This window comes from Petromyzon marinus, unplaced genomic scaffold (assembly GCF_048934315.1).
Source record: "Petromyzon marinus isolate PM22_M1 ecotype Great Lakes invasive population unplaced genomic scaffold, UKy_Petmar_22M1.pri1.0 PM_G_Scaffold_59, whole genome shotgun sequence".
Taxonomy (NCBI): domain Eukaryota; kingdom Metazoa; phylum Chordata; class Hyperoartia; order Petromyzontiformes; family Petromyzontidae; genus Petromyzon; species Petromyzon marinus.
This window is the reverse complement of record NW_027423012.1, coordinates 1,075,815-1,103,788: the sequence shown is the minus strand read 5'-3', so window position 1 is coordinate 1,103,788 and position 27,974 is coordinate 1,075,815. Positions and strand designations below refer to the sequence as shown.

At 45.3% G+C, this 27,974-nt stretch overlaps 1 protein-coding gene across 2 annotated transcripts; it reads left to right on the top strand.

The window, feature by feature from the left end:
• The first annotated feature begins 1,444 nt into the window (after positions 1-1,444).
• Positions 1,445-27,893, top strand: LOC142918262 (uncharacterized). 2 transcript variants are annotated; one of them, XM_076062401.1, is made up of 16 exons: positions 1,445-1,508; positions 1,687-1,739; positions 3,854-3,958; positions 4,150-4,253; positions 5,481-5,598; positions 5,695-5,765; positions 7,270-7,342; positions 10,132-10,194; positions 12,207-12,326; positions 15,036-15,143; positions 16,537-16,629; positions 18,100-18,165; positions 23,783-23,929; positions 25,021-25,098; positions 26,142-26,201; positions 27,604-27,893. In XM_076062401.1, the coding sequence occupies exons 3-16, from the start codon at positions 3,911-3,913 to the stop codon at positions 27,799-27,801; spliced, it is 1,347 nt and encodes a 448-aa protein (XP_075918516.1). In that variant the 5' UTR covers positions 1,445-1,508; positions 1,687-1,739; positions 3,854-3,910; the 3' UTR covers positions 27,802-27,893. The 2 variants fall into 2 exon arrangements, with proteins under 2 accessions (XP_075918516.1, XP_075918517.1); XM_076062402.1 differs by lacking the exon at positions 18,100-18,165.
• The last annotated feature ends 81 nt before the right edge of the window (positions 27,894-27,974 follow it).

Here is a 27,974-nt window from a genome sequence, read left to right as displayed (position 1 = left end):
ACTGGGAGATTAGCAGGATGTTAATGTGAGGAATTAGCATGTAACTGGGAGATTAGCATGATGTTGATGTGAGGAATTAGCATGTAACTGGGAGATTAGCAGGATGTTAATGTGAGGAATTAGCATGTAACTGGTCACGGTAGTAGCTATGTTAAAGTCCGAGTTTACATATCAACAGAAGGATTTAGCATTGATGTAGCTGTGTTAATGTGTTGGATTAGCAAGATGTTAAAGTCAGAAATTAGCATGTAACTGGGAGATTAGCATGATGTTAGTGTGAGGGATCAGCATGTGACTGGTCACGGAAGTAGCTATGTTAAAATCAGAGTTTACATATCAACAGAAGGATTTAGCATTGAAGTAGCTGTGTTAATGTGTTGGATTAGCAGGGTGTTAAAGTCCGAGTTTACATATCAACAGAACAATTTAGCATTGAAATAGCTGTGTTAATGTGTTGGATTAGCAGGATGTTAAAGGCAGAATGTTAGTGTGAGGGATTAGCATGCCGGTTTATTTTTTCCTTGTTTCAACGTTAGCACCACGGAAAGCGACGAGCTTTGTTCAGACGGACGAGTCCATCATTGTTCGGAACGGAGGAGGGGGGAGAGGGAGAAGCAGCCACGATGCGCTGGGTCTGCAATTATTTTGCAGTAGGGGGCGACAGTTGCTTCGTGTTTCTCCCAATTAAGTTATTAGCGAGTTTTCAAGTTTGTGAATTTCAGACGTTGGGAGCTACTAAGGGGAAGGCGCTGCATTGCGTAGAACATCTCTGACTGTTGTTGTATCTGTAAAGCAAAACAAATACAGTACATATTCTTAGTTTTTTCGGTAAAGTCACGTTGAAGGGAAACAACAAAATAATAAAATATATATAAAACAATTAAAAATTCTCACGACGTTTCGACCATTACTCAAACGGTCGTCTTCAGGTGTGAAAACCACTGCAAGAAAATTTTCTTGATATGTGGTTTTCACACGTGAGAATTTTATCGTTTTATATTTTTATTATTTTATTGTTTCCCTTCTACGTGGTGACTTTACCAAAAGAACCAATAATAGAGTACAGTTTGTTCACCGATGCAGTTTTCTGCATCGTTTAATCTGGCTTCTGCCGCACATCACGAACACAACGTCCGCGTGACGATTATCCGAACCGGTCCCGGGCCTCCACTCAACTCGGCCTCAAATGAGTACCCTGGTGCGGTGTGTGAACATCGCCACTGGGGAGACAAAGGCGGCCGGGCGTGGTGCTGGCCACCCACCCCCTCGTGTACCGTGCCGGCCTTCAATGATGCTCGCGAGCAGCACTTGACCCAACAGTCTGTTAAGGCTACACGGGGACGATTTTCGTCTTGCATTGATTGTGTGCTGCGTTGCGTATGACATTTTTTTAAACAATTAAATGAGGCAGATGTCTTGTTATGTTTTTTTTTTTATCAGGCGCAGCGAAGAAGCTGAGATTCGTAGCAGGCTTGAAAGAAATATTTGTGAAAAAAATACAGAAATAGGTAGGCAACGTTTTGAGAGTGTCAGTGACCATTGCGAGTGTTAATTATTTATCGCACGTGCGACATTTGACCTCTATCAGGAGTGTACATTGTTAACGTCTGTTTAATACATTTTCATCGTTGTCCAACGTTTATTGGTAATCCTTAATTAATATTATCACTCGATTATTATTTTTAGATAATTTGAAGATTGCAAGCGACAATAACGACGTGAAACATCGCGAAACGCTGGTGAGCACATTTCAATGTCGTCTATCGCAATATCAGCCAGAAGAGCGGACGACGTTCAACGTCGCGATTGTAGTTCACAAGTTCATTAGCCAAGTAAAGCCCAATGAGCCAAAAAAGCTCCTTTGTCAATGGTGGCTCAGCAAATCATTCTATTTGAACAATTACACAGGTTTACATTTTTAAAATAAATCAATTAGATTATACTATTTACATTCACATTTGAAACTTTTGTGATCTTAACAGTCGGTTTAGGTGAGGACAGAGATGACAGAGTGAAGGTGCTAAGAGACGATGCTAGATGGTTCCAAAGCTTTGTAGCAGCTACATTAAATGATTTAGATTTATCTTCCCACCCGCCCCACTTCTCTGAAATGGTTCAATTGCGTTGGGATTGTTTTCCGCCAGCGAAGTCACCTGCTTGAGCAAGCTATGCAGCGTTGCCGTATTGGGGCTCGCACTTTGTTACCCAAAAAAAAAACACAATTGCTTTTCGATTTATAATAATAATAGGGTTTTTCCCCTTTTTTCTGGCAATAAAACTGAAATCTTTTTACGAGGATTCACGTCACTGCATTAACCACAACACCTGCAGTCAAAATGCAAACAAAAAACCTACTATGATAATATATATGTGGCATTGTCCTTGAAACTGATTGGTCCACACCAAGGGACGGCTTTCTTTTGAGCCTCGACCCAATTGGTGCTCGACAAGATGACGCCAAAAGGCGTACATTGTTTTTGAGCTGTGTGACGCCTTTTGGCATGGACCAATCAGTTTCAAGGACAATGCCACATATATTATCATAGGTTTTTTGTTTGAATTTTGACTGCAGGTATATTGTGGTCAATGCAGCGACGTGACTCCTCGTAAAAAAAGGTTTCAGTTTTGTTGCCAGAAAAAAGGGGGAAAACCCCTATATTATTATATTTTGGCACTGGCAAAGGAGGTCCAATGATGTAGATGCTCACCCCGAGCCCTCATTACCTTGATAGTGCATTGTCTTTGAGCTGTGTGACGCCTTTTGGTGTCATGTGGTCTAGCACCAATTGGGTCGAGGCTCAAAAGAAAGCCATCCCTAGGTGTGGACCAATCAGTTTCAAGGACAATGCCACATATATATTATCATAGTAGGTTTTTTTGTTTGCGTTTTGACTGCAGGTATTGTGGTCGATGCAGCGACATGAATCCTTGTAAAAAAAGGTTTCAGTTTCGTTGCCAGAAAAAAGGGGGAAAACCCCTATTATATTATTATATTTTGGCACTGGCAAAGGAGGTCTAACGATGCTTTTCGATTTTATCAAACACGGAACGCCGGCCACTGCGTCGGTCTCCGTCGCTGTGCTCACAACGGCCTTTGGGTCGCGTCCCAATATTTTTTGTTTTGCTTGGCAAGGCGTTTCACGTTGGGCTCCCGAGAGGCTCGGGGAGCACGTGGGGGGGGGGGGAGGGGGGAGAGAAAGGGAACGTTCAGACGGCATCCGAGAGCATTTACATTATGAGACCTCCTTTGCCTGTAACAAGATATAGTAATAGGTTCTACCCTTTCAAACTGGTACGAAAAACTGACACCTTTATTCAAGGCATCATGTCTGCAATAACCACAACACAAGCAGTCAAAATGCAAACAAAAGAGACAACTCTGATAATAATATTGGCACTGTCCTTGAATTTGAGTTTTTTGTGCCAGTTAAAAGGGTAAAAACCTATTACTATATCTTGTTACTGGCAAAGGAGGTCTCATAATGTAAATGCTCACCCCGAGCCTTCAATACTCTGATAGTGCGTTGTTTTTGAGTTGTACGCCTTTTGGCGTCTTCTGGTCCAACACCAGTGGAGACTAGGCTCTAAGAAAAGCCGTCTCGGGTGTGGACCAATCAAATTCAAGGACAGTGCCAATATCATTATCAGAGTTGTCTTTTTGTTTGCATTTTGACTGCTTGTGTTGCGGTTATTGCAGACATGATGCCTTGAATAAAGGTGTCAGTTTTTGGTGCCAGTTAAAAGGGTAAAACCTATTGCTACGGCATCCGAGAGCTTACGCCCACCGTGGTGCAATAAACACATCTTGGGGTATCGTAGGAGGTGTTGGTCTCGTGTCGTGTCTTGCGTGAAGGAATCCTTAGACGCGTTCAAACGAGAGAGAGCTTCACTCCAAGAAGCCGTCTGTCAAATGGAACAGCGGATAGCCGCCATGGAAACGCTGAAAAACGAAAGCAAGGTATTTCGAACGTTTCTTAAATCTACGGGTAAAATAATAACCCGCGCAACACTTCCCTGTGAGCGTTATCGTTTGCAAACGCGTGTAGAATTGCGTCAATTGTCGTCGCTGCGGATGCTCTTTTTTGCGCGCACAAATGTGGCAATTCGCGTCGCCCGGCGCCGCATCTTGGGGCGTCGTTTAACTTCCAGAGCGAACTCAACGGAGCGAAAGCAAAAGAGCGCGTCTTGGAGAATGACCTCAGAGACGCCTTGAACGTGGCGAACGTCCTGGAATCAGAGCTGTCTCAGGAGAGGTAAATGTTGGAGCGTTATTTTTCAGCTCGCTCATTCGGGCGCATTTAGGCGTTCCCCTCCTTCTCCCCCTTCGCCCTCTCTCCCTTTTATCGTTTCGACCCCCGGCCGTCCTTCCCCCGAGAGCGGTGTCTCTTCACCTTGACCGCAGCCTGCCACCCCCTGTGGCTCTCAGCCGTTAACAACGTCGTACGACGTCGATACGGTAGAAACCGTGGGATCGCGAGCACGATTCGTTCCGGAAACGTGTTTTGTAATCCAAAGCACTCGCGTATAATCAGAGCACTCGGTACATCAGTTGTGATCACGTGACGCCCGGCAGTACAAAGCGTGTCTACACGTGCGCTGCGCGTATTGCGAGAACCTCGCTCGTTTATCAAGTTAATATTTATTTACAAATGTAGCCCGTCTCGCCAAACACTCGCAGGCCAAGTTACTCGCAATCCAAGGTTTTACTGTACACAGCAACTCCTCTGCACCCGCTGTGGGACGTAAGGCCACAATAAATACACAGGGGTTGATGAAACAAAGTAGTTGTACTAACGTATCCGCGCTAAATTTGCGTTTTGTTTTTTCACCTTCTAAAGAAAACAAATCTGGCCGTGTCTCGCACCCCCCCAGAAAGGGAATCTCGCACCCTCAGGTTGTGAAGAGCCACTGCCCCACAGGGTTATCCGAGTTCAGGAAGTAGACACCAGGGAAGTAGAGTTTATTGAAACGCATGGCATCGACGGGTTAAAGATATAAAACGCCGGTGAATAATCGGCGTGCTTGACAGGTGTCAAGTCCCAGGCAATGTCGTCTGTCTGTGTGTGTGTGTGTAGCTTAAGCGTTGGTTCCATAAATAGCTTTCAGACAAAAAATCGTGAAGCTTTGAGACAGTTTGGCAGTGTGTTTAAAAATCATGGTTTTATTTTTTCTCGGATGAATGCTTGTCAATTGACTCAAACGATAGATAAAATAAAACCTGAAAATAGTAGATATCGCAAACAAGTTCTTACTGATTATAGTATAATGTTACCCAATATCGATGTGTGTGTTTGTTAGCTTTATTGACACTGGGCCAAGGTTTATGGTGCATCAAACATTCCACAGCATCGTACAATCCAGAGAATAAATTGCTCCTCTCTTGGATTTACACAACTGTTGCTTATGGTTTTTTTTATATCCTGGAGCTAAGTAACCGCGTGTGAAATAAAAGTACCCGAACGATCTTGAATTTTTAACAGAATATGCAGCCTTGACATCAGAAACAGGTTGGGGCTGGTTATTTTGGAAAACGAGGAACTGACCGAGCTGTTCTCTCGCGTGGCGAAACAAAACGAGGAACTTACCGACATCATTGAGGTATTCTGGCTCGGACGTACGCACGATGCACATCTTTGTGGGACATTGCAGACCGCAAAACTGTTTTTACAAAATGATCCACGCTCTCGTTTTCAGACGACAAAGCGCAACGAAGCTGCGTTACAGGTCAAAGTTCAAAAGTTGGAATCGATTAATAAAAACCTAACGTAAGTTCTGATTCATAAACTTCGTTGAAAATTTCCAGCTGTGGTTTTCACACCTGACGACGATTGCTTCTTGCGTTGCAGTCGAAACGTCGTGAGAATTATATTGTTTTATATTTTTATTATTTTATTGTTTCCCTTCTACGTGGTGACTTTACCGCAAAGAACCATGCCCATACATGTGTCTCTCTCTCTGTCTCTGTGTTAACTCTTTCCGCTTATGCGTCTGTATATGTATGTGTCTCCGGTTCTGTGTCTTATCTCTCTCTTAAACGTAATCAACCAGGTAGGGTGTTGACTGTTATGTCAGCCGACATTCTGCGCTGTATTGCATTATATTTCTAAGTTTACTAGGAATTGTTTCTCTTTCATTTGTACCTGATGATGATTGCTTGCTTTGCAATCGAAACGTCGTATGATATTATGTAATTTATTATTTTCTATTTCTACGTGGTGACTTTACCGAAAGAACCAAATAATAATACTAAAGTAAGTTGTTCCTGCCTATTTTTTTGGGGGGGCTTTTCAATTCACAATATTTTCCTTTTTGTGGATGACATACTTTTGTTACAAACACAACTCCCATCTCTGTGAAAGAAGACTCTGGCCCTTTATCCACATGGTAAGGTCTTTATTTCACGGCATGGGTCCACACCTTCATCCCCGCTCTCTCTCTCCCGCAACGACCCCAACTCCGCCTCCCGCCCCCTCTTTTAACCTCTTCCTGGCTCCGCCCCTCGTTGCACTCCACCAATCGTCACCTCTCTCTCACCCTCACCTGCAACTTCCATCACTACCTATGAGATCTTCACTCAAAACTGCTCTGGAGGAGTTGTACACCTCTAGCTGCCACTGCTAATCAGTGGCCTAAAATATGGCTCTAGGGTTTGGTGTTGCATGTTATTTATGTAGTTTATTGTAAAAAATTCGGTCACAGTCCCTATGATCACTGTTACATTGCATTTATGGCTTTTATTTTGGTGATTTTGAAAAGTTTATTTGGTTTGGCCATGTTTTTGTTTATTGTAGTACGGAGTTAGACTGATGGCCTTAATCTAAGTTGTATTGTGGTTGTTGTTGTTTGACTTGCATCCCACTGGGATTTTTGCACACAGAGTTGGTGTACGGTGCTATTTCAGGAATATTTTGATGTTTTTTCCTGGATTTTCTGTTTGCACAGTCACATAATCACTTTAAGATGTTTTCTTGTTCATGTTTTTTGTTTGTTGTGGTTGCACCTGATTCAAGAGCCAAATGGCTCACAGGGCTATACCAAATAAATGCAAATGGAACTATGGAACCTGGCCTAACCGTCCCACCTGACGCCCACCCAACCCTCTCGCTCTTTTACCTTTTGAATGTTCCGGGCCAATCCTCTTGGCTCCCCGTTCCCTAACCAATCGTCGCGTGGATGTGTTTGCTCCCGCCTTCTTGATTACTCTGTCCCGGGGAATCGTGTGGGACGATCACTATGCCTGCAATGATGTTTTTTTTTCTTTTAATCCAGGGAAGAGTTGGAATCTGCCAAAACGCAACATCATGCACAGCTTGAAGCCCACGTACAGAAATATACAAACTTGGTAAATACGAAACATAAAACAGTACTCTACGAAGTGCTTTAAATCATTGATTATCATAATGTATTGGTTAGCACACTAGGTTTCCAATCCAGAAGTAGACGGATCAATCCTCTGGTGTGACAGTTGAAACAATGAGGACTATTCTGAAATTCGTCTTAAAAGTGTACCCAAGTTTTGCGTCTCAGTAAACTTGAGTATAGTTTTAAGATACGCACCCTGTATATTTTTTTACGCAGACTGCCACGTAGTCTATTCTGATCAATTTATGATTCCTCTAGTTCTTTAATGGGGGGGCATTACCTCGTTCTCAGTGAGTCGAGGATTTGTAGTGTATAGTGTCGTGTATAGTGTGTAGTGTAGTGTATAGGATGAACATTGAGATTTATAAAGGCACGTGGTGACCCATAAGGTCTGAATTGGTCTGTGATAAGGTAGACACTGAAAAGGGCTTGACTGGTGTGTAGTGTATAGTGTTGTGTATAGTGTGTAGTGTAGTGTATAGGATGAACATTGAGATTTATAAAGGCACGGGGTGACCGATAAGGTCTGAATTGGTCTGTGATAAGGTAGACACTGATAAGGGGTTGACTGCTATGTAGTGTATAGTGTCGTGTATAGTGTGTAGTGTAGTGTATAGTGTTGTGTATAGTGTGTAGTGTAGTGTATAGGATGAACATTGAGATTTATAAAGGCACGGGGTGACCGACAAGGTCTGAATTGGTCTGTGATAAGGTAGACACTGATAAGGGCTTTACTGGTATGTAGTGTATAGTGTCGTGTATAGTGTGTAGTGTAGTGTATAGGATGAACATTGAGATTTATAAAGACACGGGGTGACTGATAAGGTCTGAATTGGTCTGTGATAAGGTAGACACTGATAAGGGGTTGACTGGTATGTAGTGTATAGTGTCGTGTATAGTGTGTAGTGTATGGGATGAACATTGAGATTTATAAAGGCACGGGGTGACCGATAAGGTCTGAATTGGTCTGTGATAAGGTAGACACTGATAAGGGGTTGACTGGTGTGTAGTGTATAGTGTGTAGTGTAGTGTATAGTGTGTAGTGTAGTGTATAGTGTTGTGTATAGTGTGTAGTGTAGTGTACAGGATGAACATTGAGATTTATAAAGGCACGGGGTGACCGACAAGGTCTGAATTGGTGTGTGATAAGGTAGACACTGATAAGGGCTTGACTGGTATGTAGTGTATAGTGTGTAGTGTAGTGTATAGGATAAACATTGAGATTTATAAAGGCACGTGGTGACCAATAAGGTCTGAATTGGTCCGTGATAAGGTAGACACTGATAAGGGGTTGACTGGTGTGTAGTGTATAGTGTAGTGTATAGTGTGTAGTGCTGTGTATTGAATGAACATTTAGATTTATAAAGGCACTGGGTGACCGATAAGGTCTGAATTGGTCTGTGATAAGGTAGACACTGATAAGGGCTTGACTGGTGTGTAGTGTATAGTGTCGTGTATAGTGTGTAGTGTAGTGTATAGGATGAACATTGAGATTTATAAAGGCACGTGGTGACCAATAAGGTCTGAATTGGTCTGTGATAAGGTAGACACTGATAAGGGCTTGACTGGTATGTAGTGTATAGTGTCGTGTATAGTGTGTAGTGTATGGGATGAACATTGAGATTTATAAAGGCACGGGGTGACCGATAAGGTCTGAATTGGTCCGTGATAAGGTAGACACTGATAAGGGGTTGACTGGTGTGTAGTGTAAGGTGTCGTGTATAGTGTGTAGTGTATAGGATGAACATTGAGATTTATAAAGACACGGGGTGACCGATAAGGTCTGAATTGGTCTGTGATAAGGTAGACACTGATAAGGGGTTGACTGGTGTGTAGTGTGTAGTGTAGTGTATAGTGTGTAGTGTAGTGTATAGTGTTGTGTATAGTGTGTAGTGTAGTGTACAGGATGAACATTGAGATTTATAAAGGCACGGGGTGACCGACAAGGTCTGAATTGGTGTGTGATAAGGTAGACACTGATAAGGGCTTGACTGGTATGTAGTGTATAGTGTGTAGTGTAGTGTATAGGACAAACATTGAGATTTATAAAGGCACGTGGTGACCAATAAGGTCTGAATTGGTCTGTGATAAGGTAGACACTGATAAGGGGTTGACTGGTATGTAGTGTATAGTGTTGTGTATAGTGTGTAGTGTAGTGTATAGGATGAACATTGAGATTTATAAAGGCACGGGGTGACCGATAAGGTCTGAATTGGTCTGTGATAAGGTAGACACTGATAAGGGGTTGACTGGTGTGTAGTGTAAGGTGTTGTGTATAGTGTGTAGTGTAGTGTATAGGATGAACATTGAGATTTATAAAGGCACGGGGTGACCGATAAGGTCTGAATTGGTCCGTGATAAGGTAGACACTGATAAGGGCTTGACTGGTGTGTAGTGTATTGTGTCGTGTGTAGTGTATAGGATGAACATTGAGATATATAAAGGCACAGGGTGACCGATAAGGTCTGAATTGGTCTGTGATAAGGTATACACTGATAAGGGCTTGACCGGTGCACATTTCCAGCACTAATTGTGTCACCTGACACATTCAACGTTTAAAGACGCCGCGCTTGAATAGTACCGGTCGGTCACCTCGGACAGTTACGCTCGTTGGTCGGTGGCAAAGCGGCCGCACGGTGGCGATGAACACAGTCCGTGGGAGTGTTTTGCCGCGCGGTCTGTTTTAAGAAGAAGTTTGCGAGCCTCGTTTCAATCAGGAGGTGAGGGTCATCAACCCCCAACACGTCTGTTGCACGCGAACCGCAACAGGTTCACGAGCTGGACGAGCAGCGGGAGGCGCACCGCCGGAAGGACAGCCGCAATGAAAACAAGGTGAGCGCCAAAACGTTTCCGTGGCAACGCATGTATCATTACCGGAGCGTGTTTGCGTTCGATGTGTTCGCCGCAGGTACATGGTGGTTAATGCGGTGCTTGAGACCTTGCAGAAGGTGTCTACTTGGAGTTGGAACATCTTAAACACCTGCTGCTGTAATAATAATAGGGGTTTTTCCTCTTTTTTCTGGCAACAAAACTGAAACCTTTTTACGAGGATTCATGTCGCTGCATTAACCACAATACCTGCAGTCAAAATGCAAACATTTTGACTGCACGTATTGTGGTTAATGCAGCGACATGGATCCTTGTAAAAAGGTTTTAGTTTTGTTGCCAGATAAAAGGGGAAAAACCCTATTATTAAGGATTCATGTCGCTGCATTAACCACAATACTTGCAGTCGAAATGCAAACAAAACACATACTTCATCATCATCATTATTAAAACACACACTATGATAATATGATCCATTGTCCTTGAAACTGATTGGTCCACACCAAGGGACGGCTTTCTTTTGAGCCTCGACCCATTTGGTGCTCGACCAGATGACGCCAAAAGGCGTCACACAGCTCAAAGACAATGCCACTATCAAAGTAATGAGGGCTCGGGGTGAGCATCTACATCATCATTAGACCTCCTTTGCCAGTACCAAAATATAATAAGAGGGATTTTCCCCCTTTTTTCTGGCAACAAAACTGAAACCTTTTTACGAGCTTTCATGTCGCTGCATTAACCACAATACCTGCAGTAAAAATGCAAACAATAAAAAACACCTCCTGTTGTATATACCCAGAAAAGGTAAAATCTATTCTTGTTATTTTTCATACCAAAAAAAGACACCGACTTTCTTATTTCACTAACACCGGCTGATAAAAAAAATTGTATATCGTATTTCCCGGATTATAACATGGACTCCTCCACCCGTATATTGAACTTCTTTCCCACCGCACATAGCCAACCGTTCTTAATCGGAGGTGCGGGGGAGGCTAAGGACAACCGTGGATAAAGCTTACTGTATTTCATTTAACAGTAAGTTCATATTCTTAGCTCTTTCGGTTAAAGTCACGTTAAAGGGAAACAATAAAATAATAAAATATATATAAAACAATAAAAAAATTATCACGACGTTTCGACCATAACACAAACGGTCGTCATCAGGTGTGAAAAGCAACGGCAAGAAACATTTGAAGGAAGTGGTGGTCCGCATTTATTTATTTATCTCCGGACGGTGTTTTATTTATTTATTTAAGCCATCTGGCTGCCATGAGAGATTCGTTCATGAGGCTATCCACATATACAAGCACAGAGACAAGTTCAACTGAGAAGATGGATTCTGGCTTAGCAATCATTGGAAGGATTTGATAAACCATTTCAGGTCTTAATTGATTGTTCACGCTTATGGTGGCTTTCAGACAGCATTCATTAATTTTTCGTCTCCCCCCTCCTCTTTGCAGAACATAGATGGACTAGTCCTTCTAAATAAATTGTCAAATCGCTGCGCGTGGTGCTGACGTTTTTTTATAAATAAATACACCGTTTAAAAATAAATAAATTTATGCAAACCGACACACCTGGTGACGACCGTTTGTGTCATGGTCGAAACGTCGTGAGAATTTTTTATTGTTTTATATATATTTTATTATTTTATTGTTTCCCTTCAACGTGACTTTAACCGAAAGAGCTAAGAATATGAATCACTGCAGTCACGAAAGCTTTAAATCAAAATTTAACAGTAAGTTGTTAGTGGTTCATGCCGAAGGTGGCAGGGGTTTTTGTGTGACGTGTGCCGTTGTGAGTCAATGTCTGAAGCCGGTTTACGTGCGATACTGTAGGCGCAGAATGTGTAAGTCCGGCGTTGTTGTTGTTGACTTTATAAAGAGCAGACAGGGCGTGGTGACCTATTAACGTTGACAGCACTTCTAAAACAACCCCCTTTTTAACATCTAAAAACCTAAGCAGTCGTTACCGTGACTGCAAATGTTCGCCCTGACCGAGTTCACTTCACTTTGCAGATCAAGGATTTGGAGTCTGAGATCGACTCGCTTGAGCGGCAGCGGCAGGACGACCGAGCACGCGACAACGCGATCGCGGAGTTAGCGGACTACATGGAGCAGATAAGACACTTGGAGGAGGTTTGCGAAATGAACTTGACAAATGTTGTTGTGATAATTGTTTTTTTACCCTTTTATCTGGCAACAAAACTGACACCTTTTTTTTTACAAGGAGTCATGTTTACATTGACCACAATACCTGCGGTCGGAACGCAAACACCAAACAACAACTCTGATAATGTATGTGGCACTGTCCTTGAAATTGATTGGTCCACACTCGAGACAGCTTTCTTTAGAGCCTCGTCTCACATTGGTGTTGGACCAGAAGACGCGTTCCGACCGCAGGTATTGTGGTCAATGTGAACATGACTCCTTGTAAAAAAGGTGTCAGTTTTGTTGCCAGATAAAAGGGTAAAAAAACAATTATCATATTTTGTTACTGGCAAATGAGGTTTCCAATAATGTATATTGACAAATGTTGTTTACCTCCAGTTTTAGTCTTGGTAAAAAAAATCGCATCGAGTATAATGTATAGTACGTTGGACTTTTTCCGTGCCGTACGTAGCCAACCGTGCTGATCGGAGGTGCGGGGGAAAGACAGCAAATGATGCGTTTCTGTGAGTCTGGATTTCTGTGTGAGTCTGTGGGTTTATGTGTGAGTCTGTGGGTTTATGTGTGAGTCTATGGGTTTATGTGTGAGTCTGTGGGTTTATGTGTGAGTCTGTGGGTTTATGTGTGAGTCTATGGGTTTATGTGTGAGTCTATGGGTTTCTGTGTGAGTCTATGGGTTTATGTGTGAGTCTGTGGGTTTATGTGTGAGTCTATGGGTTTCTGTGTGAGTCTGTGGGTTTATGTGTGAGTCTATGGGTTTGTGTGAGTCTATGGGTTTCTGTGAGTCTGTGGATTTCTGTGTGAGTCTGTTGGTTTCTGTGTGAGTCTATGGGTTTATGTGAGTCTGTGGGTTTATGTGTGAGTCTATAGGTTTATGTGTGAGTCTGTGGGATTATGTGTGAGTCTATGGGTTTATGTGTGAGTCTGTGGGTTTATGTGAGTCTGTGGGTTTATGTGTGAGTCTGTGGGTTTATGTGTGAGTCTATGGGTTTATGTGCAAGTCTGTGGATTTCTGTGTGAGTCTGTGGATTTCTGTGTGAGTCTGTGGATTTCTGTGTGAGTCTGTGGATTTCTGTGTGAGTCTGTGTGTTTATGTGAGTCTGTGGATTTCTGTGTGAGTCTATGGGTTTATGTGTGAGTCTGTGGGTTTATGTGTGAGTCTGTGGGTTTATGTGTGAGTCTATGGGTTTATGTGTGAGTCTATGGGTTTCTGTGTGAGTCTATGGGTTTATGTGTGAGTCTGTGGGTTTATGTGTGAGTCTATGGGTTTCTGTGTGAGTCTGTGGGTTTATGTGTGAGTCTATGGGTTTGTGTGAGTCTATGGGTTTCTGTGAGTCTGTGGATTTCTGTGTGAGTCTGTTGGTTTCTGTGTGAGTCTATGGGTTTATGTGAGTCTGTGGGTTTATGTGTGAGTCTATAGGTTTATGTGTGAGTCTGTGGGATTATGTGTGAGTCTATGGGTTTATGTGTGAGTCTGTGGGTTTATGTGAGTCTGTGGGTTTATGTGTGAGTCTGTGGGTTTATGTGTGAGTCTATGGGTTTATGTGCAAGTCTGTGGATTTCTGTGTGAGTCTGTGGATTTCTGTGTGAGTCTGTGGATTTCTGTGTGAGTCTGTGTGTTTATGTGAGTCTGTGGATTTCTGTGTGAGTCTATGGGTTTATGTGTGAGTCTGAGGATTTCTGTGTGAGTCTATGGGTTTCTGTGTGAGTCTGTGGATTTCTGTGTGAGTCTGTGGATTTCTGTGTGAGTCTATGGGTTTATGTGTGAGTCTGTGGATTTCTGTGTGAGTCTATGGGTTTCTGTGTGAGTCTGTGGATTTCTGTGTGAGTCTATGGGTTTATGTGTGAGTCTGTGGATTTCTGTGTGAGTCTATGGGTTTATGTGTGAGTCTATGAGTTTATGTGTGAGTCTGTGGATTTCTGTGTGAGCCTATGGGTTTATGTGTGAGTCTGTGGATTTCTGTGTGAGTCTATGGGTTTACGTGCGAGTCTTCGTATGTACGTTGAACTTCTTCCGCGCCGTACGTAGCCAACCGTGCTGATCGGAGGTGCGGGGGGGGGACAGGACAACAACCCTAAACACAACAAAAAGCAGTTAATGCTAAAACTAATAAGAGTGCCATTTATTAAGTAAAAACCTCACCAAGTCTCGAGCTCTTTTCACCGATCACGTAAGAGTTCTGCTTGGAGATCGTTGGCCACGTCCCCATCATCCGTGAGCGTTTTGCGTCCGGTATATCAAAACCGGAGCGTCCGGCCAAAGATTCGCCGCTCACATGAGGGCAATTCATTCGCAGGTTTGCGCAACCTGATTTCCGTGTATTTTCTTGACCCCTCCTTATCAACAGAAGTTGGGTTCGGGGGGTTTCTGCAAACGATCAACGACCTTGGCCTTGCTTCGAAGGGTGCCGGATTCGCAGACAGCCAAACCCACCGCTCATGACGAAGAGGATGCTGCGTGTTGTCGCGTGCGAGCTGTGATTTACACAAGTGCGGTGGAGCCTAATGGTGCCGTGGCAGATGTTACGTTTCTACACGCGGAGCGTCAACTTGCGTCGATGTTATATATATAAAAAAGCGGCAAAGATTTTGCCTTCACGGCATTTCGTAATGAATTTCTTAACCGAGTCAAAATCCGAGGCGCATAGCGTGACCGTTGTTGAAATCTCCCTCTTCCAGATAAGATCCCGGAACATTTCAGCTGAGATTGAGGAGGCGAAAATCAGAGCGGAAGAAACCGCACAGTTCAAAATCACAGAAATGACTGCGGTGGTGGAAGAGTGGAAGGTAACGTGCGGAAGTTGGCACTTCGTCCTGGATACGCCCTCACGTGTGTTTTTAAGCTGCTTCAAAATAACTGCAAAGTTTGTAAAAGGAAAATAAGGAAATGCCTTTTTGTCTTCTGATAGTTCATCGGCAGTGTTGGATTGTAAAATAACTTAGCACGCTCTGCAATGGCCCTCTTCTTAACAGCAACAGGAACATAATCTTGGTTCTTTCAGTAAAGTCACCACCACGTAGAAGGGAAACAATAAAATAATAAAAATATAAAACGATAAAATATATCACGACGTTTCGACTGCAACACAAGAAGCAATCATCATCAGGTGTGAAAACCACAGCAAGAACATTTGAAAACCACAGCAAGAAAATTTCAAATTGTTCTTGCTGTGGTTTTCACACCTGATGATGATTGCGTCTTGTGTTGCAGTCGAAACGTCGTGAGAATTTTATTGTTTTATATTTTTTTATTATTTTATTGTTTCCCTTCTACGTGGTGGTGACTTTACCGAAAGAACCAAGAATATGAATCCCTGCAGTCACGAAAGCTTTAAATCGATATTTATATATATTATATGCCGGTGTTACCATCCGATTAATGCTGAACATCTTTTGCACCGTACGTAGCCAACCCGTGTTTACCGCAGGCGTAGGTGGGAGGACAACAGACTAAGCAGCAACAATTTGAATATTTCTTTATACTCCAGGAGGAATCAGATGAGCCGTAAAGCTCTTTTTCACAGATGTCCGGTAGAAATTAGTTTTTCCTCGAATCTAGATTTCAAAGTGAGTCGCTCCGGTAGCTTCCTAATATCAAAAGGGAGAGCGTTCTAGACGGCCCCTTCGTGTCTTATCTTGTTCCTCTTTGGGGCGGTTTTATTGACAGATGCGTTGGAGCTCTGTGAACGTACATTCGCCGGCGTTTATGTTTCAACTTACTTATCTTGCAGGTTTATTTATTTATTTTCAGCGGCGAGTCCGTCTTAGAATTTTCGAAGCGCCGTCTTCCGCCCCTACAGTGTTCGCGACATGTTCGCAAGATTACATCGAGACGCAATTTTAACCGTAGCCCAAGCACACACACACATCTACAAGTGTTACATCTACAAGTGTTACATCTACAAGTGTTACATCTACAAGTGTTACATCTACAAGTGTTACATCTACAAGTGTTACACACACATCTACAAGTGTTACATCTACAAGTGTTACATCTACAAGTGTTACATCTACAAGTGTTACATCTACAAGTGTTACATCTACAAGTGTTACACACACATCTACAAGTGTTACACACACATCTACAAGCATTTCCTGAGTGTTTTGTGCAGTTGGTAAATGCCGTTAAAATGTTTCGCGATTATTTTTTTTGTTTTTCGCGGCGATCCCTGACGTAAAGCGCGAGTGTGACCGGAAGCTGGAAGCTAAAGACAAAGACTATTCTTCTCTCGACCACAAATATCAGGAAGCACTTGAACGTGCGCGAACGTCGGTAAGTTTCCCGTTTGTTGCACCATTTGCTTGGATCTTCCCCATTCGGTGAATCGTCGTTGGGAGTCGCCGCGCTCACGTTCACCCCAGCCTCACGATCCCCGGTGACGCTGTGGCAGGCGAGCCATGTTGCCAAGTCACGCAGCAGATTAAAGACTCATCGTAGAAACACAACGGTGACATATTCTTGGTTCTTTCGGTAAAGTCACGTTGAAGGGAAACAATAAAATAATAATTTTGTTTTTTATATATTTTTTATTGTTTCCCTTCTACGTGGTGACTTTTCCGAAAGAACCAAGAATGTGAATCACTGCAGTCACGAAAGCTTTAAATCAGAACGGTGACAATTTGGTGAAGGCAGAGCGAGCGCTCCGTTTTGCACGGTCGCACACCGCGTACAAATCTAACCGAGAGACGGTCCGCTCAGTTGCGTTACCCGTGAAACACTCCACGGATCTGCAGTTCAATTATCGTGAAAGTAGTCGACACTGAGATGCACGCAGAGACACAGAGACAGAGATTCCCCACCGTGTAGCCTTAACAGACTGCAGGGGCAAGTGCTGTTAGCGAGTAGCAGCACCTATGAAGGCCGGAACGGCACACGAGGGGGTGGGTGACCGGCGCCACGCCCGACCGCCTTTGTCTCCCCAGTGCTCGCGATGTTTACTACACACCGCTACACCAGGTACTCATTTGAGCTTGAGTCGACCTAGGGGAGACCCAGGACCGGTTCAGATAATCGTCACTGACGGTGTTGGCCGCGGGGTTCGTAGCGCGACGCACTAACCGCTACGCTACCGCTCCCCACTCTTCTGAGATACTGAGCCACGTGACAGACACACAGATAGGGAGGCACAGAAACACGTACAGAGATGCACGTGAAGTTTCCTTGAGTAGCTTATAATGTAATAGATTTTTACCCTTTTGTCTGGCACCAAAACTGACACCTTTATACAAGGGATCATGTTTGCAATAACCACAACACAAGCAGTCAAAATGCAAACAAGAGACAACTCTGATAATAATATGCACTGTCCTTGAATTTGATTGGTCCACACCCGAAACGGCTTTTCGTGGAGACTAAGGGCCAAAAGGCGTCATCTGGTCCAACACCAGTGGAGACTAGGCTCTATGAAAAGCCGTTTCGGGTGTGGACCAATCAATTTCAAGGACAGTGCCAATATTATCAGAGTTGTCTCTTTTTGTTTGCATTTTGACTGATTGTGTTGTGGTTATTGCAAACATGATGCCTTGTATAAAGGTGTCAGTTTTTTGTGCCAGATAAAAGGGTAAAAACCTATTACTATATCTTGCTACTGGCAAAGGAGGTCTCATAGTGTAGCTTATAATGCGTGTGTCGTTCATATCCCCAGTGGCGCCTGCGTTACAGACGAGGCTCTTGGCGTGTGTACAAAACTCAAGCGTGCGATGTCAATCACCGTGACGTTTTTTGTTTGTGTACGAAAAACAGAACAAGGCTCAGTCTGATGAAATGAGAGCAGAGATAGCGAAGTTAAAGGAAGAGTTGAAGCGGAAGGTAACTTGTAACCGCAGTTGGGGAGACACTCACACAGGGAGACACAGAGAGACACGGAGACACACAGGGAGACACAGAGACAGAGACACGGAGACACAGGGAGACAGAGAGACACGGAGACACTCACATGGAGACACACAGGGAGACACAGAGAGACATGGAGACACACAGGGAGACACAGACACGGAGACACTCACAGGGAGACACACAGAGAGACACGGAGACACACAGAGACACGGAGACACAGAGAGACAACCACAGAGACACGGAGACAGAGAGACAGACAGAGACACTGAGACAGACACAGAGACAGAGACAATCACAGAGAAAACCACAGAGACACGGAGACAGAGACAACCAAAGAGAGAGACAACCACAGAGACACTTAGACAGAGAGACAACCACAGAGACAGAGAGACAGCCACAGAGACAAAGACGGAGACAGAGAGACAGCCACAGAGACACTGATACACTCACAGAGAGACAACCACAGAGACACGGAGACACTCACAGAGAGACAACCACAGAGACACGGAGACAGAGAGACAACCACAGAGACACGGAGACACTCACAGAGAGACAACCACAGAGACACGGAGACAGACAACCACAGAGACACTGAGACACTCACAGAGAGACAACCACAGAGACACTGAGACAGAGAGACAACCACACACAGAGACAGAGACACGGACACTCACAGAGAGACAGCCACAGAGACACTGAGACAGAGACACTGAGACACTCAGAGAGACAACCACAGAGACACTGAGACACTCACAGAGAGACAACCACAGAGACAGAGACAGAGAGACAGCCACAGAGACACGGAGACACTCACAGAGAGACAACCACAGAGACAGAGACACGGAGATAGAGAAGACAGCCACAGAGACACGGAGACAGAGACACGGAGACACAGAGAGACAACCACAGAGACAGAGAGACAGCCACAGAGACACGGAGACAGAGAGACAGCCACAGAGACACGGAGACAGAGACACAGATACAGAGAGACAGAGTGACCAGGGTTCGGGCAGTTAACTAACCCCTGGTCTCTCTCCCACTTGAGTAAACAATGTCCTTGCTGTGGTTGTCACACCTGATGATGATTGCTTGTGTTGCAATCGAAACGTCGTGATTTATTTCAATGTTTTTATTTCATATTTTTATCACCCACCACGTGACTTTACCGAAAGTCACAAAGAGTCTGGCTCCCTTCTAGATTTGAATCTTTCGTGACTGCAAGGATCCATACTCTTTGGTTCTATTCGGTAAAGTCACATTGGTAAAAAAATAAAACATCAAAAATCACGACGTTTCGGCCACAACACAAGCGGCCTTCATCAGGTGAAGGGTCCAGACTGTCTCGAGGACAGCGCTGGAGTGAAACACAGCCACGCTCAGACCGCGGACCTTTAAGCTGTGTGAGAGTAATTAAGGTGCCTTGACAAAGGAATTAGCGTAAAAATTAGCATTTAATAGGCGGACTTAGCATGATGAAAGGTGGGCAGAGGGTCAACCTGTGCAGGCTGGCGAGGGGGCAAGGTGGAGTCCACATGCTGGTGGTGGTGTGAAAAGGGATTTTTTTAAGAAGCCGCAAAAGTTTGGGGTACCACTACTTGAAAAAATATACTGGCTCCCGCTTGCCGATGGAACTCGCCCCTCAAATGAGCCCGCAGCTTCGCCGTGGCGATTTGATTTCTCGCGTTCATCCCCGTGGGGAAGCCAACATTGACGTGTCGCAGCCGACCCGAAGTCGCCGGCGTCGCGCGCCCGAAACGTCGTGATTTAATTTATTTTGTTTTCTGCCTACCGCGTGACTTTTACCCAAAGAACCAAAGAGCGTGGGTCCCTGCGGTCGCGACAACTTCAAGTCCAGATTTTTCTGGGTCTCTACTCGATGAGTCGGGCTCGTTAAATAAATCCCGCTGCGTTAGGCGCCGATGTTCGGCGTTTGCGATCGGCACAGCACCCCTGTAGCCTGCGAGACCTAAATGTGGGATCTTTGTCTGTGTGTCGTGTGATCTGCAAGACTCCACTCCTACAGCCTGCGAGACCTAAATGTGGGATCTTTGTCTGTGTGTCCGTGTGACCTACAATCACTCCTGTAGCCTGCGAGACCTAAATGTGGGATCTTTGTCTGTGTGTCGTGTGACCTTCAAGACTTCACTCCTACAGCCTGCGAGACCTAAATGTGGGATCTTTGTCTGTGTGTCGTGTGATCTACAAGACTTCACCCCTACAGCCTGCGAGACCTAAATGTGGGATCTTTGTCTGTGTCGTGTGATCTTCAAGACTTCACCCCTGTAGCCTGGGAGACCTAAATGTGGGATCTTTGTCCGTGTGTCGTGTGACCTTCAAGACTTCACTCCTACAGCCTGCGAGACCTAAATGTGGGATCTTTGTCCGTGTGTCGTGTGATCTACAAGACTTCACTCCTACAGCCTGCGAGACCTAAATGTGGGATCTTTGTGTGTCGTGTGACCTTCAAGACTTCACTCCTACAGCCTGCGAGACCTAAATGTGGAATCTTTGTCTGTGTGTCGTGTGATCTACAAGACTTCACCCCTACAGCCTGCGAGACCTAAATGTGGGATCTTTGTCTGTGTGTCGTGTGATCTTCAAGACTTCACCCCTGTAGCCTGGGAGACCTAAATGTGGGATCTTTGTCTGTGTGTCCGTGTGACCTACAAGACTTCACTCCTACAGCCTGCGAGACTTAAATGTGGGATCTTTGTCTGTGTGTCCGTGTGATCTTCAAGACTTCACTCCTACAGCCTGCGAGACCTAAATGTGGGATCTTTGTGTGTCGTGTGACCTTCAAGACTTCACTCCTACAGCCTGCGAGACCTAAATGTGGAATCTTTGTCTGTGTGTCGTGTGATCTACAAGACTTCACCCCTACAGCCTGCGAGACCTAAATGTGGGATCTTTGTCTGTGTGTCGTGTGATCTTCAAGACTTCACCCCTGTAGCCTGGGAGACCTAAATGTGGGATCTTTGTCTGTGTGTCCGTGTGACCTACAAGACTTCACTCCTACAGCCTGCGAGACTTAAATGTGGGATCTTTGTCTGTGTGTCCATGTGATCTTCAAGACTTCACCCCTGCTGCCTGCGAGACCTAAATGTGGGATCTTTGTCTGTGTGTCGTGTGATCTGCAAGACTCCACTCCTACAGCCTGCGAGACCTAAATGTGGGATCTTTGTCTGTGTGTCCGTGTGACCTACAATCACTCCTGTAGCCTGCGAGACCTAAATGTGGGATCTTTGTCTGTGTGTCGTGTGATCTACAAGACTTCACCCCTACAGCCTGCGAGACCTAAATGTGGGATCTTTGTCTGTGTGTCGTGTGATCTGCAAGACTTCACTCCTACAGCCTGCGAGACCTAAATGTGGGATCTTTGTGTGTCGTGTGACCTGCAAGACTTCACTCCTGTAGCCTGCGAGACCTAAATGTGGGATCTTTGTCTGTGTGTCGTGTGATCTACAAGACTTCACCCCTGTAGCCTGCGAGACCTAATTGTGGGATCTCTGTCTGTGTGTCGTGTGATCTACAAGACTTCACTCCTACAGCCTGCGAGACCTAAATGTGGGATCTTTGTGTGTTGTGTGATCTACAAGACTTCACTCCTACAGCCTGCGAGACCTAAATGTGGGATCTTTGTCTGTGTGTCCTGTGATCTGCAAGACTTCACTCCTACAGCCTGCGATACCTAAATGTGGGATCATTGTCTGTGTGTCGTGTGACCTTCAAGACTTCACTCCTGTAGCCTGCGAGACCTAAATGTGGGATCTTTATGTGTCGTGTGATCTACAAGACTTCACTCCTACAGCCTGCGAGACCTAAATGTGGGATCTTTGTCTGTGTGTCGTGTGATCTACAAGACTTCACTCCTACAGCCTGCGAGACCTAAATGTGGGATCTTTGTGTGTTGTGTGATCTACAAGACTTCACTCCTGTAGCCTGCGAGACCTAAATGTGGGATCTTTGTCTGTGTGTCGTGTGATCTACAAGACTTCACTCCTACAGCCTGCGAGACCTAAATGTGGGATCTTTGTCTGTGTGTCGTGTGATCTACAAGACTTCACTCCTACAGCCTGCGAGACCTAAATGTGGGATCTTTGTGTGTTGTGTGATCTACAAGACTTCACTCCTGTAGCCTGCGAGACCTAAATGTGGGATCTTTGTCTGTGTGTCGTGTGATCTACAAGACTTCACTCCTACAGCCTGCGAGACCTAAATGTGGGATCTTTGTCTGTGTGTCGTGTGACCTTCAAGACTTCACTCCTGTAGCCTGCGAGACCTAAATGTGGGATCTTTGTCTGTGTGTCGTGTGATCTACAAGACTTCACTCTTGTAGCCTGCGAGACCTAAATGTGGGATCTTTGTCTGTGTGTCGTGTGATCTACAAGACTTCACTCCTGTAGCCTGCGAGACCTAAATGTGGGATCTTTGTCTGTGTGTCGTGTGATCTACAAGACTTCACTCCTACAGCCTGCGAGATCTAAATGTGGGATCTTTGTCCGTGTGTCGTGTGATCTACAAGACTTCACTCCTACAGCCTGCGAGACCTAAATGTGGGATCTTTGTCTGTGTGTCGTGTGATCTACAAGACTTCACTCCTACAGCCTGCGAGACCTAAATGTGGGATCTTTGTGTGTTGTGTGATCTACAAGACTTCACTCCTGTAGCCTGCGAGACCTAAATGTGGGATCTTTGTCTGTGTGTCGTGTGATCTACAATACTTCACTCCTACAGCCTGCGAGACCTAAATGTGGGATCTTTGTCTGTGTGTCGTGTGACCTTCAAGACTTCACTCCTGTAGCCTGCGAGACCTAAATGTGGGATCTTTGTCTGTGTGTCGTGTGATCTACAAGACTTCACTCCTGTAGCCTGCGAGACCTAAATGTGGGATCTTTGTCTGTGTGTCGTGTGATCTACAAGACTTCACTCCTGTAGCCTGCGAGACCTAAATGTGGGATCTTTGTCTGTGTGTCGTGTGATCTACAAGACTTCACTCCTACAGCCTGCGAGACCTAAATGTGGGATCTTTGTCCGTGTGTCGTGTGATCTACAAGACTTCACTCCTACAGCCTGCGAGACCTATATGTGGGATCTTTGTCTGTGTGTCGTGTGACCTACAATACTTCACTCCTACAGCCTGCGAGACCTAAATGGGGGATCTTTGTCCGTGTGTCGTGTGACCTACAAGACTCCACTCCTGTAGCCTGCGAGACCTAAATGTGGGATCTTTGTCTGTGTGTCGTGTGACCTACAAGACTTCACTCCTGTAGCCTGCGAGACCTAAATGTGGGATCTTTGTCTGTGTGTCCTGTGATCTGCAAGACTTCACTCCTACAGCCTGCGAGACCTAAATGTGGGATCTTTGTCTGTGTGTCGTGTGATCTGCAAGAATTCACTCCTACAGCCTGCGAGACCTAAATGTGGGATCTTTGTCCGTGTGTCGTGTGACCTTAAAGACTTCACTCCTACAGCCTGCGAGACCTAAATGTGGGATCTTTGTCTGTGTGTCGTGTGATCTACAAGACTTCACTCCTACAGCCTGCGAGACCTAAATGGGGGATCTTTGTCTGTGTATCGTGTGATCTGCAAGATTCCACCTTTGCCCGCACCAGCAACAGTGGCCAATTCGGCTTCCAAGGGCGTTCGCGAGCCCCTTGCCACGGCGAAGATGGTGAATAAAAAGCGAAAGTCACCCTACAGGTCGGACTTTGAGAGCTCGGAAGGCATGGATTTGACGGTGAGTTAACGCGACCGCTTTGATCGAGATTCTTTGGACGCCGCAATGGGACTCGATCCACTCTCGTAGGGGAAGGAGCGGCTCGCTTGACCCCACGGATGATTCGCCTCATGCCAGGGTCACTTGTGGATGTTCGTGCTGATTCGAGGCATTCCTCCTAATGTACGGCGCGCAGTCAAAACACTCAACGCCGGAACAACTGGGGGGAGAGCCTTTCCCGTTATGGGGGCTGACTGGCATGCCGCAGATAATTAAACATTTGCTATAATCTAAAGAAAATAGTTGCTTGATAATTGCATGGCTGTGTAATTGGAATCTTAAGGCATTAATTTGACAATTGGCATTAAAATATAAATTTTAAATAAAACAAACAATCTCTACTCTGCAGTTTAATGCTAGTCTCCATCACCATGAAGCGGAACGAAAGGCCGAGGTCACTGGGTGCGTGGAGGTGGAATAAACATCGTGGCGAGCTTGAAGCATTTTGTTAAATAACCGTAGGATGGATGTGCCAGAGACGGAGCGCTCACAAAGCATGCCCGTGACCAGGGGGACGGGTTTCTGAATTCTCAAACATCTCAACGTGCAACACCTCGACGCAGATTTCAGATTTGCCCGTGCGATGCGCGGACGGGAGAACTGATTTTTTTTTTGTAAAGTAAATTACGTAAAAAAAATTTCAGGAAGCCTTTTGTCTTAACGCCGTATTCCAGCAAGGCCGAATATGTTTTGTTAAATTGTAGGATCTTTTACGAACATGGATTGACTCTTCCTTATAAACAAACTGCCAAATCGCTTTTTTCCGTGGCGCTAACGTTTTAAAAATAAATAAATGCAAGCACCGTTTATAAATAAATAAATACAAACCGCCACTTCTTTCAAATGTTTCTTGCCATTGGTTTTTTCATACCTGATGACGACCGTTTGCGTTACGGTCGAAACGTTGTGAGAATTTTTTTTATTGTTTTACGTATATTTTATCGTTTCCCTTCAACGTGACTTCACCGAAAGAGCTAAGGGTATGAATCGCTGCAGTCACGAAAGCTTTACATCAAGATTTATCGTCGTCGATATTTACGAATGCTCGTTAGGCGGATGAACAGCTGAGAGAAAGTGCGTCTGGCGCGATGCCGTCCAAGCGAACCGGCAAGGCCAGGGCAGCAGGCAAGGTGAGAGTCTCCGACGTCTTCCTCATGTGGATGTCGAGGTTTCGCTGACGCGGCACCAATGGTGCCTGGACCAGGTTCAACCTGAACTGTTTATGTCACATGCTAGTCCCTCACATTAACATCATGCTAATCTCCCAGTTACATTCTAGTCCCTTACGTTAGCATCATGCTAATCTCCCAGTTACATGCTAATTCATCACATTAACATCCTGTTAATCTCCCAGTTACATGCTAATTCCTCACATTAACATCCTGCTAATCTCCCAGTTACATGCTAATTCCTCACAATAACATGTTAATCTCCCAGTTACATGCTAGTCCCTCACGTTAACATCATGCTAATCTCCCAGTTACATGCTAATTCCTCACATTAACATCATGCTAATCTCCCAGTTACATGCTAATTCATCACATTAACATCATGCTAATCTCCCAGTTACATGCTAATTCCTCACATTAACATCATGCTAATCTCCCAGTTACATGCTAATTTGTCACTTTAACACCCTGCTAATCCAACACATTAACACAGCTACTTCAATGCTAAATCCTTCTGTTGATATGTAAACTCCTTTGTCAAGGTGCTCTGCTCCTCCCTCCCAGCTTAAAAGACACTGCCAAGCTTAGCGGTGTTCACTGGAGCGCCGTCTTCCCGACAGTTCTGTTGCTTCACCTGAGGACGGCTGCTTGTGTTGTGGCCGAAACGTCGCCCCCCCCCCGGCTCCGTCGCCCCCCCCCCCCCGAATGAGCTGTTTTAATGAATGGGATTGATTACTTCAAGCGACTTCACTTTTAATGGAAACAATTTCCTCAACTGAATATCCGTAACCGGGGCCTTGAAACGACTCAGGCAAGCTTTGAAACGTGGCTGTGCCAAGTTGCAGCAGCTACGTCATTGAGGCATTTGTGGAATGAAATTGGTCGTGGCTGGAGTGCACGCGGTGTGGCAAAATGTGGTTGGAGGAGGTGAACCTAGAAATTGATTTGACCTCTGAAGCTGCCCAAGTTAATTTGTTTCTAATCACTGTTTACATTTCCCTCAGAACCTTGGTGATGCCGAGGGGTCAGGTGACTCCGATGACGATGACACGGACACAATCCGAGTGAGGCTTTACCACTACACTTTAAATTTTTGGCAAAATTGTTCATGGCAAATGTTGAATATACCTTGCGGGGGTCTGCTAACGATATCAGGTGTTGCTGCGAAGTTGCCGAGGATATGCCTGCATAGTATTGGATTCATATTCTTGGTTCTTTCGGTAAAAATAAAACAACACGAAAGTTTGTTTTATTTCTTCTATTGTCCACTTGTCTCATTGCATTGCTTCTAGGCGTCTCATTCCCAGTCCGCGTATAGCAGCGTCACTTCTATTGTCTGCTTATCTCATTGCATTGCTTCTAGGCGTCTCATTCCCAGTCCACGTATAGCAGCGTCACTTCTATTGTCTGCTTATCTCATTGCATTGCTTCTAGACGGTCGCTCCCATTCCTAGTCCGCGTATTGCAGCGTCAATGCCGGTCACCCGATCGGTCACCCACCCAATTCAAGCCAACAATTTTTACCGATCTTTAAAAGGGCCCACTCTTGTCAAATCTCAGACGCCAAGCAGGGTTTAGCCGGTGCAATACTTGCATGGGAGACTGCCGGGGACTACCAGGCTTGGCCTACGAGGTGGTCAGGAGATGGCAGTGCAGCCATGGATTCTTGAATCTATCAAGTGTGGAGCTTTTGAGTGCTCCCCCTCCCCCCCTCTTTTATGTAAACGCTGTTTAATGTTTGCAATAATATTGTGTTCGTGTCAGACGTTTGGAGCCCTCGTTTTCACGCTTCTACAATCTTGTTTTTGTGGCATGGAGACTCCCGTCGGCCGTAATCATTCCACTTTCCGGACGGAGGCCTCCCCGCGCAATCGCCACCTCTCTCGCGATCCTGCAGATCTATAACGATCCACACTTAGCGCCTGTGCACGCGGGGCTCAACTCGTCGCTCCGTCTCCTCGGTTGGCGCCGCCTCGGCCGAGTATCTTCCGTTGGGCGCCGCTCCGGTCCGTTTTTTCCCAGACCATCGTCCCATCGTCCCTCTCCTGCCCAGGCCGGCTTCTCTCGACAGTTTGAACGACGTCACGAACCCCCGTGTGTATCATCCGACCCTCGTGTTGTCCGTGCAGTACGTGCGTGTGTTGAACTTCTTTGGCACCACGGTGCGTCGCCACGAACCCCGTGTACATTATCTGACCCTCGTGTTGTCCGTACGTACGTACGTGCGTACGTACGTGTTGAACTTCTTTGGCACCACCGTGCGTAGCCAACCGTGCCAATCGGAGGAGGTGCGGGCTGGACGGACGACGAAAACGTTGTTCCTTTCACCGTCTCTCGGCGTGATCCCAAGCGGAGCATCTCGCCGTGCTTCTTTACGAGCGCCTCTGCGTTTGCGTCCCCGCGTCTTTGCGGCCGTTAACGATGGCGGTGTTGTCGCGGCGTCTCCGATGTGTCCGCTTGTCGCAGGCGAGCGAGGTCTCAAGAAAAGCCGCGTCGACGAGAAAGGTGAAACGAGGGAGGATGGTCCCTGCGTTGCCTCCCGGCAAGCGTCCTGCAAAAGAGTGGGGCAACATCTTTGACTGGTTTGAGGATCCAGACGTCGACGCTTTTGAACCCGAGGATTTTAAAATAAGCGGGGGTTTTTTTCGAGCGACGTCGTTTTGACGTTGTTTTGACGTTTTGACGTTGCTTTGACGTTGTAACGTTGTTTTAACGTTGTTTTAACGTTGTTTTGGCGTTGTTTTAACGTTGTTTTGACGTCGTTTTAACATCGTTTTGACGTTTTGACGTCGTTTTGACGTCGCTTTGACGTCGTTTTGACGTCGTTTTGACGTCGT

Coding starts and splice junctions, on each gene's coding strand:
- LOC142918262 (XM_076062401.1), top strand. CDS start 3,911: ATGGAACAGCGGATAGCCGCCATGGAAACGCTGAAAAACGAAAGCAAG. Junction 7,343..10,131: donor TACAGAAATATACAAACTTG/GTAAATACGAAA, acceptor GAACCGCAACAG/GTTCACGAGCTGGACGAGCA. Junction 26,202..27,603: donor ATGACACGGACACAATCCGA/GTGAGGCTTTAC, acceptor CGCTTGTCGCAG/GCGAGCGAGGTCTCAAGAAA.